Source organism: Camelina sativa, chromosome 17 (genome assembly GCF_030686135.1).
Source record: "Camelina sativa cultivar CO46 ecotype springtype chromosome 17, ASM3068613v1".
In the NCBI taxonomy this organism is placed as follows: Eukaryota; Viridiplantae; Streptophyta; class Magnoliopsida; order Brassicales; family Brassicaceae; genus Camelina; species Camelina sativa.
The window spans coordinates 38114132-38127861 of NC_141896.1; the positions used below are offsets into that span (position 1 = coordinate 38114132).

General features: G+C 34.1%; 2 protein-coding genes across 4 annotated transcripts; one reads left to right on the plus strand and one right to left on the minus strand.

Moving 5' to 3' along the window:
* Positions 1 to 9555: 9555 nt before the first annotated feature.
* On the plus strand, positions 9556 to 11115 carry LOC147924852 (putative disease resistance protein At1g52660). The gene is made up of 3 exons (XM_087495766.1): positions 9556 to 10372; positions 10468 to 10806; positions 10914 to 11115. Exons 1-3 carry the CDS (start codon positions 9598 to 9600, stop codon positions 10937 to 10939), a joined length of 1140 nt encoding a protein of 379 aa, XP_087351892.1. The 5' UTR covers positions 9556 to 9597; the 3' UTR covers positions 10940 to 11115.
* LOC104758587 (uncharacterized) lies at positions 11089 to 13709 on the minus strand. 3 transcript variants are annotated; one of them, XM_087495769.1, is made up of 9 exons: positions 13394 to 13709; positions 12771 to 12974; positions 12627 to 12694; positions 12312 to 12371; positions 11926 to 12159; positions 11751 to 11813; positions 11576 to 11644; positions 11445 to 11490; positions 11089 to 11357 (listed from the first exon to the last, which is right to left on the minus strand). In XM_087495769.1, exons 1-9 carry the CDS (start codon positions 13401 to 13403, stop codon positions 11290 to 11292), a joined length of 822 nt encoding a protein of 273 aa, XP_087351895.1. In that variant the 5' UTR covers positions 13404 to 13709; the 3' UTR covers positions 11089 to 11289. The 3 variants fall into 3 exon arrangements, with proteins under 3 accessions (XP_087351895.1, XP_087351893.1, XP_087351894.1); XM_087495767.1 differs by having other exon boundaries at positions 12627 to 12703; positions 13394 to 13609; XM_087495768.1 differs by having other exon boundaries at positions 12627 to 12703; positions 12771 to 12970; positions 13390 to 13573.
* Positions 13710 to 13730: the final 21 nt, after the last annotated feature.

Genomic DNA, 13730 nt, shown 5'->3' on the forward strand with positions numbered 1-13730 from the left:
TGGGCTCAGAGGTGGACCACATAGTAATGAGTTCCCAATGAAAGAATTTTCCGGCGAGCCCTTGAGATGCTCAGGGATTGGTCCACTCAAGTTGTTATAGCTCAAATTTACAACTTTTACACTCGGGAGATGGTCAAGAGAATCAATGGGACCATCAAAAGAGTTGTTTTGAAGGTACAATACAGTGATCTGAGACAAGTTCCGTAGATCGGAAGGAATCTTACCGGAGAAAAAATTATAAGACAAGTCTTGAATGTAAAATACACCACAATGTCTTGAATTATAAGACTTTTTTTTTTTTCAGAATGTGTTGCAGATTTTTTTTTTTTTTTAGAATATGTTGCAGGCTCTGTTTTTTTTCATAATGTGTTGCAGGTTTTTTTTGTTTTAGAATATGTTGCAGGCTCTGTTTTTTTCCGAATGTGTTGCAGGCTATATTTTTCTTCAGAATGTTGCAGGTTTTTGTTTTGCCTTTTGTTATGCTATTATCTTTAAACCACTTGTCTCTTAAACCACATTCAATCCAAATTGATCAACACATACAGACTCTTACACATAGCCATACAAGAGAGCCATACTAGTAACACCTACAATCTTCCCCATAGCCATACAATAGAGCTCACAATTACAATGGCAACACCTATTGTCTTCAAAGCTATCATAACTATCACCTAATTCCTCATTTGCAATCATGACTTTTCTGTCAAAATTCTTCTCAAGGATTTCTTTCTGAAGCTCCAAATTTGTCTTCCACTCACTGACATCCTCTGCAACTTTCTTACACTTCTCATCAACCACCTTTATTTCGTTTAACAAAGCATCATCCACCAAAATGAACAAATGTTCCTCTTTCTTCTTCTAATACACATACAATCCATTCAATATATCAGTTCAATCAAGAATTTAAATGAAAAAATGAATGTACCTTCATTGCATTTAAGCATCTCCAGAATCTCGGCTAAGGGTTCTCCACACCAACAACTCGTCGGAACACCATGAGGAGCTTCTCGATTAGCTAAACGGAGACACCGAAAAGTAGCTCATGATTTTTTTTTTTTGGAGATATCGAGTTTTGGAGAACCCAGAATCCCCAAATCAATTTTTTTTTGATAAATTTACGCTGTTACCGTCACGGAATATTTAATCAACGTCGTATGGTGAAGGCAAACGTGAAACAATAATCGCGATTTTTCTGGTTTAATATGGTTTAGTAATCGTAAATCTCAGTCTCGATTGAATGTGTATGATTATTAATTTTTAAAACGTTTATGTTGTTTCGTAGAGAAATTATAAGTTTGTGTTGGTTTATGAAGAGTTAAAAAGTAAAGGTTGTAATGCTGAGAATGGGGTAAGTAGAGGTTGATATAATAAAGTTACTTCGCACCGAAAAGGCATATAATCTTTAGCTTTTTCTAATAGTATCCGTTAAAGTTGAACCAATTTTGGGTAACTTTATTTTATTTGATGCAAATAATAGCTTAATTTAATCTTGAATGTTTGTAACTAGTAAGTTTGTAGCCCATTAATAAGTTTTTAGAGGTATTAAGCTCTAGAAGGACCATCAAGAATTACTCAATATGTTGCACTGCCTTCTATTTAACCTCTCTAAATATATAATTCGAATTGAAACTGTAAAATCAACCCTAAGCTGCTATTTAATTTAACATGTAATAATTTTTTATATGCATGTTATGAAAATCAAGTGATGTGACATCTCGGGTTGCTGAAAGGTTTAAAAAAATTGATTTTAACTATCTATATCACCAAAGTATACTTATTTTCGGTCAAATGTTCTGAGAGAACTTCACAGTTACACGTGGTTATGCTGGAGTAGTTTTGGATGGGTGACCTTCTGGAAAATGATTGTCAGAACTGTGCAAGTGAGAACAAAACACAGAAAAATATCATGTGGTAATTTTTATTGTAGGTAAATAAGTCTTTAAAACCAACCGTCGGATATTGGTGGACCCATGAGCCTGAAAGAACTCCACGGTTAAAGACTTATTAACTCTGTAGCTGCTCGATAAAACCATTGTCCAATGCAAGGAAGTGGATATCTATAACAGGCAAAAAAGAAAAGAAAAAAAACTCTAATTAACTTTCACATCTCCAATCTTTCAACTTAAGGAAAATTTGAGCGTTAACTAAACTTTGCTGGATTGAAAACTTGATAAAAGTTCATATATTGTATCTACGATGTATCGCCAAGACCTCAAGTGTATTTGTTTTGTTGCCTCGTTTGTTCCAATTAGGGCTGGAATTTTGGGTATACGGGTTAGGTTTGGGTAGAAACCGTTCCAGTTTGGATCTTTTGGATGGAGGAGTTTAGAATCTAATAGAATAAATGTTAAAAATTAATTCGGTTTAGGTTCGGGTACTATCGGGTTTGGATCGGCTATAAATTTTTAGAATTGCTAAAAACTATATTTTGTGTACAAAAATATCCGGATACCCGTAAATTTTTGGAAAAAATTACGGGGTTATAGATAAAGACCTGGATTTTGGGTAAAAAAACCCGCTTTTTAGATAAAAATTGAGGATTTAAATATAATTTCGGATATTCAAATAAAAAATAAGGTATTTGGATTTGAATTTTTTTATTTTCAAGTTTTTTGGATTTCATTGATAAGATAATAGTTAAATACATACATAGGTAAACAACTGAAAACAACAACAATGAAAGTTCCCAACATAACCTACTTCCCCATTGCAAGAATAATCCCGATTACAACAATGAACTGCCCCAAGACAATAAGATGAACTGTCGAAGCATGTTTTCCCTCTCATTAGCTGCCATAACTGAATTTTTCAAAATTCTTCTTCTCTTCATCGTGTATCTTCAGCAAATCAGTGTTGGACCCACTCACCATTTGTTCTTTTATCGCCCTAAGAGATTTTTTGAGCTTTTTGATTTCATCTCTCGCCTCTAGTAAGCTCACCTTCTGCCAACTGTATGGTTTCTTTTCATCTGCCCAAATGAAGAATCCATGAACAACACATTTGTAGAATCTTCTACCCGGATTTTTATTGGTCCATGACTTCGCAACAATCGTAACTCTACCACAAGTCTTGCAAAGAGGACCCCAGTTCCAGTTCGAATTTGGATCAGACCCTGAACTTTGGCCCATCATTCTCTTTAGTTGTGTAATGATAAAATTTGATTCAGGGTTCTTAGATCCCAGATCGAGTTGAGGCGAAAGAGAAAGGGCAACAGTGTCTTTATTTATGACTAATTAACCACGTGGGGTTATCTTTTAACCATGGCTAACGATTCCGTCATATGTGTTAACGACTGTTAAGTCGTAAGTATGGATTTACCATTGTTAATTAAACGAAGTTTTTTAAGACAACAAAAAATAAACCGAGTATTTCTCTTCCAATTTAATAACTACATACATTAAACGTCCAAAAATGAAAAATAGATGACGTATTTTTTGAGTTTTTCCCAAAATAATTAGTAAACAAAAAAATCCCTATTTCATTTCAGTTTAGAGTTACATTATTTAATATTTTATTATATAAAGCTTTATGTCAAAGTTACTCATTAACAAGACCATGACACATGTCAATGGTATCATTCAGATGTTAACACATGTCAATTCTAAATTTATTAAAATTTTAAAAATAAAAATATTATAAGGAAATTATATATATATATATCATTAAATTTGAAATTATTATTGTTTACTTATTTTAGTTTTACGTTGCTTTACTTTACAAGAAAAATGATTACTTTTTATATAAGATAAAAAAATTGTGAAAATTATACAATTAATTACTGTTTCTAAAAAATGTAAATACTCACCTTTACATAAAAAAAACTATTATACATTAGTGTATTATAGCAAAAAAAAATATATATTTTTTCTATAACTAAAAGTTTATCTCTTTACTTTTATACATTGTTTTTACTTACGAAAATAATTAAATATATATTCTTTGTTAAATTTAATTTTATTTCTTATTATATAAAGCTTGATGTCAAAGTTACTCATTAACAAGATCGTCACACATGTCAATTGTATCATTCAGATGTTGACACATGTCAATTCTAAATTTATTAAAATTTAAAAAATAAAAATACTCAAAATTACTATTGTTTACTTATTTTAGTTTTAAGTTGCTTACTTTACAAGAAAAATGATTACTTTTTATATAAGATAAAAAACAACTGTGAAGATTATACAATTAATTACTGTTTCTAAAAAAATGTAAATACTCACCTTTACATAAAAAAAAGATTATTGAAGTAAAAAAAAATAGATCGTCTCATATTTTTTCACCAATGAAATAATTTATTCAAAAAGACTGTTATAGTAATATATAAGATATGAGTACGTAAGATTAACATATCAAGCCTAATGATAAACTCTAGATCTAGCCTTATATATACTCCTTAAACATTGGTGTGATGCTAAGAGGCTTGAGATCAAACCCTACCCTCTCGGTTATAGGATCAGCATTAAGAATATCTACCGTAGAAGAGATCTACAACAATCAAGCTTGACCAAATCAAAAAACCACAAACACAATCCAGCCTAACTCATCCTCAAGATCCTAAACAACTACTCACAATCACACATGATGAGTTATAAACCCAGAAAATAACAAAACTTGCATCACTAGAAAGATAAAGCAAAGATCTACAATATTGAAGAAGGAATCAAACTCGAATTCTCAATATTTTGAAAGTTATGGAACCAACAAATATGAAGAATCTAATGTTTTCTCCTTCAAAAGAAGGTACAAGATCTAAGAAAAATAAAGTGCAAAAAGTAATAATTCCCAAAAGGGTAAATACTAGGTTTGAGAATATCTAAAAAGTTGGACTGTTGGTGGCTGCAGAGTACAAGGTCTTTAAATAAGAAAAGGAGTGGAAGCCCTAAAAATGTTAAAAGACAAAATAGCCCGGCGACTCGACCAACTCGACCCGGTGCTCGGTCGAGTTGGCTTTTCTTCTTCTCCTTTCACTCGGTCGAGTCCCTCTCCGCACACGGTCGAGTGTCTGGTCGAGTGGGCAGTCGAGTGGGGCTCCGGACCTTGTTTCTTCAGCCTTAACTCCATTGCTTTCTCCTCTTTGTTTGCTTCACTTCTCCTCAGCATTGCTTCACTTCTCCTCAGCATTGCTTCCATGCTCCTTAAGCTCCAAAATCACCTATTTATGCATGAAAAGATGCAAATGCAATGCAACTATACTCTAATGCATGAATAGTCCTAAAGTTATGCAATAATGGTTAAAATGGATAGCAAAAGATGTGAATATACTAAGGGAAAACAGGGTAAAAATATATGAACATCACTAAATCCACACATCGGGCGGTCCTAATCTAGTATATATATAATACTTACGTTTTTTTCATATTTTATTTTTGGTTTTATCTAGTGCTACACAAAAAGTAGTATTTTCTTGAAATATATAATAAAATCAATTTTTATAATTATATATATATATATATATGTTCATATATGTTAAAATATTTACTAAATATGTTTTTTTTTTTTTAATTTACAGCAGCATTCGTTGATTAATGTGAATTATGAACCTCATGAAAGATGTTTGCAAAGTTTTTGTTGGCCTGTAAAATGTTCCTTTCACAGCTTTGTTGTTACTTCTTCTGATTCATTGAAATTCAACATTTAAAAAAAAAAAAAAAAAAACATATAGTAGTCATTTGTAATGGACCAGAGACGGTCAATCGTTTGAACACCGATCCAAATACATGCATGTTCTAACTCTCCATCCATGATAAAATCATCAGCGGCATGCACCCAGTGGCGGTTCTACATGAAGGGTAGAAGAGTTAAATCACACCCATAAGAATGATAAGAAAGAATCATTTATTCTTCTATAGTTACAACAGAAATAGATAAAATTGCTAAAAACTCTTATATCGACCCCATTAACCAAAGTTTACATAATCATGATTATTATCTTTGACCACTGTAAATATAATTTTTAGTTCCACCGCTGCATACCTTCTACGACAAAATAATGTGTTACTAAGAAATAGGATTGGACTTCCACGGGTTGCACGTAGATTAAATAATCAGAGATGTTCTAATTTCATATAGAAATACAATCGGATAATAAAGAAATCAAAATTATGACTCAGGAGGTGGTAAGTTAGTGATAGTTTTGGTGATGCGGGTTGCGAGATAACTTCCCAATTATCGTCGCGACCCCCAAGTTTAAAATCCTTCTAGCATCTCTTCCTCTAATAACAATTTTCCTCACTTTTCTGAAGATGTTTTCGAGTAGTCCTCAGCCTCCTCCTCCTTCAAGCGAAAATCTACAAGTCTGGAAACAGAAAAATTTCCCCTTCATCAGACAGAGGCATGACCGATAACTTCTCTAATCAAACCAAACAATCTAAAGCATGATTGCTTTTTTCAACCCGTCTCCAACTAACATTCCCACCACCACAGAAATTCACAATTTGGTTCAACATCTTCCAAGTGTAAGCCACTGCTGTTCATTTTGATTGCTCTACTAATTAATGATTTCATATCTCAAGTAATATCTATCAACCTTTACCGAAGTAAGCAGAGCAAATGAAAATGAAGTACTCGGGTATATGACAAATCTCTGTCTGGAGACTGAAGAGAAGATACAAAAATTTATAAGTGTCAAAGATACCCATAAATCTTGAAGAGTGGGTGCATACATTATCAGCAAATCACATAACGAATATGGTGAATAATGGGTCGGTAGCTATACGTGCCACGTACGGGTCTTTCAGTATCATTGAATTGAAGATCAAGTAACATTCTTTTTTTTGAGTAGTGAAAGATCAAGAAACCCTTGGTGTGGAGAAGAACGTCTTTTGAATGCGACGTATCATTGTGCTTAGTAAATTTATAATAATAAAAGTCGTTGTTTTTTTTTCTTTTCTTTGAAACGATTGTAATTCGGAGATTCTCTGAAAATCGATACAACACTTTTTAAGAACGTAACATAAGCGATGCGGAAAAACAACATCACCGGTTTAGTTTCAACATCTAATCGAACATTCAGAAGAAAAAAAATAAAAATAAAAAATAAAGACTACACATTGAGAATTGAAAACATTAGCCACACAAAACATATGGCACGCCTACATATTCAACGGAAAACAGGAAAACCGGATATCCTAGAAAATTTAAAGAGACTAAAAGTTTACAATACTAAAATTTTATGAATTTCAGTAACATCGACTTTATTCTGTAATACATGTATAAAAAATACACCAACGAATGACTCATATCTCCACTAAACAACTTGGTCAGTTTTCCGATGAGAAGAGAAAATAAAAGCACCTGGTACATGATCCTTTTATCCTTTCAGTAACTCGACGCCAGTATAAGATATAGATAAATTAGAGGAAGAAAGAAGAAAAGGGAACAAAAAAAACTGTAAAAACTTTGAACGAATCCCAAATAGAAAGATATGAAAAGAGGCAATTGAACAGGTTTGTACAAAGAGATGCATTGATTCGGCAGGCAAAACAAAAAGAAGACGATTCGGGAAGGAAGCAAAGAGAAGTGTTAGATTGTGGGCTTCCAACTCAAAACCAATTGGCTATGAATGGAGAGACCCTAGCCATTTATATATTACTCAAGTCCCTTTATATCTATCAGATGTGGGATCTTTTTTCCACACGCCCCCTCGAGATAATGGCTAGATAATGGCTCTTCTAGCCATTAATCTTGACAATCCATCACGCCTAGCTATCTCGATGGAATTGAGCCTTCCTTTGGGCCATCAATTAATGGGATGATCGGGCCTCTGTCTGGGCCGGATTAGTTAACTGGACAGCGTAGGCTCTGATACCATGTTAGATTGTGGGCTTCCAACTCAAAACCAATTGGCAATGAATGGAGAGACCCTAGCCATTTATATATTACTCAAGTCCCTTTACATCTATCAGATGTGGGATCTTTTTCCACAAGAAGTACCTTTTCATTTAATAAATTTATGACACCAGCTTAAATCTATGACATTGCTTTTGGTGTTGAAATTTTTTTTTTTTTTTTCTCCAAAGTAAAATATATTGATTTAGCAAATGTCATTACACAGAGTTTTCAGTAGCTAAATTGGCTTTAATACGGAATTAGCATAATACAATTTATCAATACAACCATACTTTGCTAATGCATTTGCTACACTATTACATTCCCTCTTTGTAAAAGTAAATGAAACTTGGCGTAAACGTGAAGTCCACAATGTAATATCTTGCAAGAGATTTCTTAATGAAGCATTTGACTATTGACCATTCACTAGTTTGATTAACACTTCACGGTCTCCTTCAAAAAGTATTGATTGGTATCCTCTGATCCAAACTAGTTGTAGAGATATTAAGAGGCTTTTGGTGTTGAAATTTAATTTAATGTCTAAATAGTGTAACAATCTACAATTGACGGTTTAAATTAGAAAAAAAAACCAAAAATATATCTCAAAATAATTGACATTATGTTCAAATTTGTATTTGAAGATCACAATTCACAACCATGAGAATAAAGTCAAATTTATGACCAAACATGGCAGTTAACAATTTTTTACATAACTTTTTTTCCTCGTAAATTAATTATTTTCGTTGAGTTCATATAGGATGGATTTAATGAAACAGTATTAGAAAATTGTAAAAAACGAAATGATGTACTTAAATCAGACCATATTTCAAACTCGCATATCTTCGTATAAAAAAAAAATATTAAACTATAATTCAAAAATGATGTTAGATACTTTATGATATTTTAAAAGAGTTTGGTATAAAAAGTAGACATAAATCGGCGTTTGATGTATGTTTCTATTCTTACTAATTTGTTTTGATTAGTTTGTTGCTTTAGTTTGAATTTTTAAAGCTAAACTTTTAAGTGGTTATATTCCGGTGGGAGAAGCAATAACCCAAACGTACTTAAAAGCCATTTCCATTCAAAGGAAGGTTGATTTAGATATAAATTTTTGATTAAACTACAAAATATTGTAAGCTGAAAGGATGAACCGATTGCATTTTTCTATTTGGCTCTCAATTTATTTTTTAAGACCCAAATTCGTATCCATCGTCCCCGACAGGGATATCTAATCACAACACACGAGTTGACTAATGAACAAAAATAATAAAAGACAGATCAGACGGACTTAAAGTTACATATGATAAAATTCAGTTATATTGGTTAGATGATATGACATTCGAGGTTCAGAGAGACATGATAACCACAAAGGGTGACCAACCAACATATTAAATATCTCAAATGAGAAATTTGAAAATATTTGATAAGAAAGGATATAATTCTGAAACATCATACGATACGATAACATACTAAAAGTCGTTTTCTGCTTAGTTATTTGCTAAATGGCAAAGTAGTGCAGAGTTTCATCAGAACATGTATTAACCACTTCCATAAACGTGACATTCGTACACCGAATAAATCAGTTTAAACTAGGTTTTACTTTAATTTATAAACCTTAAATTCTCCAACAACCATCACTAGACATTGGCAAAAACTCACAACGTGCAAGTCAGTCCATATAAAAAGTCTAATTATCAAACACTTCCATATATATAAACACACACTCACAGAAACAACTTTGAATAATCTACGTTGGGGGAATTAAAGATGGGGAAAGACTTTAAGAGTTTGGTTACTAGATGCATATACGTTGGGAAAATCAACGATAATGCAAAGAAGCTGAAAATAGCAACCGAAGAACTCAAAGATCTTGGGAACAGCGTGATGAAAAGAGTCAAGATCTGTGAGGAGCAGCAACAGATGAAGCGGCTAGACAAAGTCCAGTCATGGCTTAGACAAGCCGACACTGTTATTAAAGAAGCTGAGGAGTTTTTCTTGATGTCTTCTTCGTCTTCTACTTCCGGCTTGATATCTTCGAGCCACAAGATGGAGAAGAAGGTTTGCAAGAAGCTGAAAGAGGTTCAAGAGATTAAGAGCAGAGGAATGTTTGAGGTTGTTGCAGAGAGTATTGGAGGCATTGGAGGAGGAGGAGGAGTTGGATCGACGGTTAAGGATAGTGATGAGCAGACGATTGGGTTAGAGGCGGTTTCGGGTTTGGTTTGGAGGTGTTTAACGATGGAGAACACTGGGATTATTGGCTTATACGGTGTGGAAGGTGTTGGTAAGACGACGGTTTTGACTCAGGTTAATAACAGGTTGCTTCAACAGAAAGCGAATGGGTTTGACTTCGTTTTGTGGGTGTTTGTGTCCAAGAATCTGAATCTTGAGAAGATTCAAGACACGATTAGGGAGAAGATTGGGTTTTTGGATAGGACGTGGATGAGTAAAACCGAAGAAGAGAAGGCTGCCAAGATTTTTGAGATCTTGAGTAAGAGACGTTTCGCTTTGTTTCTTGATGATGTTTGGGAAAAGGTTGATCTCGGTAAGGGTTTTTTATAAAATGGATTACTTATGATGCAAGCAGTAGTGTTTATTACTTGTCGTATAAGTTATCTGTTTTTTTTTTTTCTTGTACAGTGAAAGCTGGAGTTCCGCCACCCGATGCGCAGAACCGGTCAAAGATAGTGTTCACGACGTGTAGCGAAGAAGTTTGTAAGGAGATGAGTGCACAGACGAAGATCAAAGTGGAGAAATTGGCATGGGAACGAGCTTGGGACTTGTTTAAGAAGAATGTTGGAGAAGATACAGTGAAGAGCCACCCGGATATAGCCAAGGTGGCTCAGGAGGTTGCAGCCAGATGTGACGGTCTTCCTCTGGCTTTGGTCACCATTGGCCGAGCCATGGCCTCTAAGAAAACTCCTCAAGAATGGCGTGACGCTTTGTACATCTTGAGTAACTCTCCTCCTAATTTCTCAGGTCAAATTCTTAGGCTTCCCATCAACTATTTTATCCAGTATACGTCTCATCATATCCTTTGGTTTCTTACTGATTATCCTTTAAACTTATTTTTTGTTTTGTAACAGTTCTCAAGTTACTGGACAGGAACTAGGTGAAGCCCAGATGTGGTATTTTAATTGGAAAACATTGATGTATTGTTTTGAATTTATTGGATAGGTTGCTTTTGAAAAATTTGTTTGATTTTTCTTATTATGTACTTTGCTTTGTAATTGTCTCATTGATCATATATAAAAATGAATGTTTATGACAAAAAAAAAAAAAAATGAATGTTTTATACCAAACGGTAAAAAAGAGGTTACAATTCAATTTAGTAAAGAGAAAAAAGAGGTTCCAACGGGCAAGTACGTTTTTGAGTGGAGCTTATTTGTCTATGTGGGGGAAAAAAAAACAAAGAAGGATACACAAAACAGAAACACATAATTAAACCAAAATCAGTTCTTACTAAAGCTTCTTGATGCCAGGAAATGAAGGAAGAACGGTAATGAGAGCATCGTTGTATCCTACAGGCTCTGCAGATCGAAAAATACCAAAGTCAGAAGATAAATATCATGTTGGTATGAGGAAAGATTCAACAACATTAAGTAAAAAGGTCTTACCGCCATCTTCCCGGAGTATTTTGACAATCTCACCGGAAACATCAGACTGGAAGAAGAAAAATGAAAATAAGAAGAGATAAGGAAGAGGAAAAAAAAACACAAAGAAACCGAATAGGATTTACTGTTATTACCTCAACTGGGATCTGGCCACCGAGTTGTTCAATGTAGCATAGAACTTGACCTTCTTTCACTATGTCTTTCTGATGAGTAACCAAAAGCAAATACATAATCAATTGAGAGATTCCAAAAACTCCATGAAGATGAAAAATTTTCAAAGACTTGTTTAAAACATAAGAGAAGAGGTACCTCTTTACAGATTGTAGGAGTGCGTTTGCCTTTTATGGTCTTGGATCTCCTGAAATAACCAACCTGCAACAACAAAAATCCATCCAATCCAGGGATCCCAAATTTTAGTGATGCCAATGTCAGTTTCAAGAAAATTAGCTAGCGTTGAGCCTCAAAGTTTAATCTGGATTCTAACCGTTGGAGATTGGAGAATCACTAAACCCTGATCAGCAGCTTTGTTAGCGAGTGTTTGTGGTCTGTCTGATGGAGATGCTGATTTTGTGATAGCCAATGACGAGGAAGTGGCTGAGCCATTAGTATGAACCCCCTCAGGGGCTGAGCTTGCAGCAACCACAGGTGGAATTTGCTGAGGCGGTGGACTACTTTGGTCAGCTAATTTCCTTGCTACATATAGGCGGAAACCTCCCAGCTATTAGAAATATGCAAAATGGGAGAAAGCAAAAGTATTAGACACAATCTTATAGAAAACTTAGAAATCTTAGTAATCTAATGAACTGAGCTACAAGCCTATAACAAATAACATAGTTACGAGTTCAGAAATCAGAAGAGGGGCTTACTTACTTTCAGTTCAAACTCTGCAATCGATGAGGAATCTGTGATTTCTTTGATAAGTGCTTCCACCTAGAAAATGGAAAAGAGAAAAATAATGGCTCAATTCACATATAACTGATGTCCACGCTGGCTCAACGAGGACACACATCCTTCCTTCTCTAGGAATATCATAATAAGCACAGCAGTAACAACAATACATTGAAATTAAGTATATGGCAGAAATATAACTTTGTGATTACATAAAAAGTAATTCCAAAGGTTATAAAAGTTTTGCATCATACTTAGTCGTGGATATAAGAGATTTAGAACGAAGGTAAGACCAACCTCAGAGGACTTGGGAATGAGCTGAGTATTCACAACAGTTGATTCGGTCTCTTGAGAATCCTCTACGTCTGCAACAGCTACAGTATATTTCAAGATTTAAATGTCACTCCATAAGCCAAAACTTTAAGCATTGTCAATATATACCTGCTATATCTGCAGGTGGGACAGTAGACAATTGGACAGCTTTCACAGCTCGCAGAGTTGTCCTCAGACTCGGATACTTGATGGGGCTTTGGCTTTGGCTTTGGTCAATAAAAAGTCTTTGATTGTTGGGTATCAGCAAGTTTCCACATCTTAATCTACTGAAATTTGCTGCAGCAATTCTAACTTTTGGAGCTCCTAAACTACCTGAAATAGAATCAAAAACCTTATCAATACTCCTCAATACAGCATTGATCTTAAGTAAACTCCACAAACTTTAAATGCATTATTATCATATACATATAGTCTTGAAACGAGTAGAGGAACAATAGCATTATATAAAGGAACAAGCTTTAAATGCATTATTATCTTGAAACGAAGACGCATCAACAACCCCTAAGATCAAGATGATAGAATCAAGACTCAATTTTTTTTTTCCCCTCTCTAATAATACACCAATCAATCACATTGCTAAAAACTACAAAAAGTAATTCCGAATTGCAAGTTGACCCAATTAAAATAACGATTTCACGTAAATGGAAAACAATGAAATTATTTAGGATCAATTTTACAAAAGAATATAAAAAACTGAAACTTGAGGATCGAATGTGAACATCAAAACTTACAGGAATTCATCGGAGGAAAGAGGAGATATATAATAATGCAGCAGATGTGATGTGGTGAAGAAGATGGGGAAAAAAATAAAAGCAGAGTAAACGATACGAACGAGGAAGACGGATTTGAAGATCAAATTTGAGGAATCCGAAGAAGGAAGATGACAATGGTGGTGGTGGTTTCGCTTGTTCGATACAAACAGAGTGAAGCGAAGAAAGAAGGAAGGTAAACTGGATTTGGTTTTTTGGGTATTTAGGCCCATTATGCTAGTCCAAAAAGCCCATTCTTACACCTTTTAAAACAAATTGATGTCCCAATAAATACTATGTCTGAAAAACTGTATATATT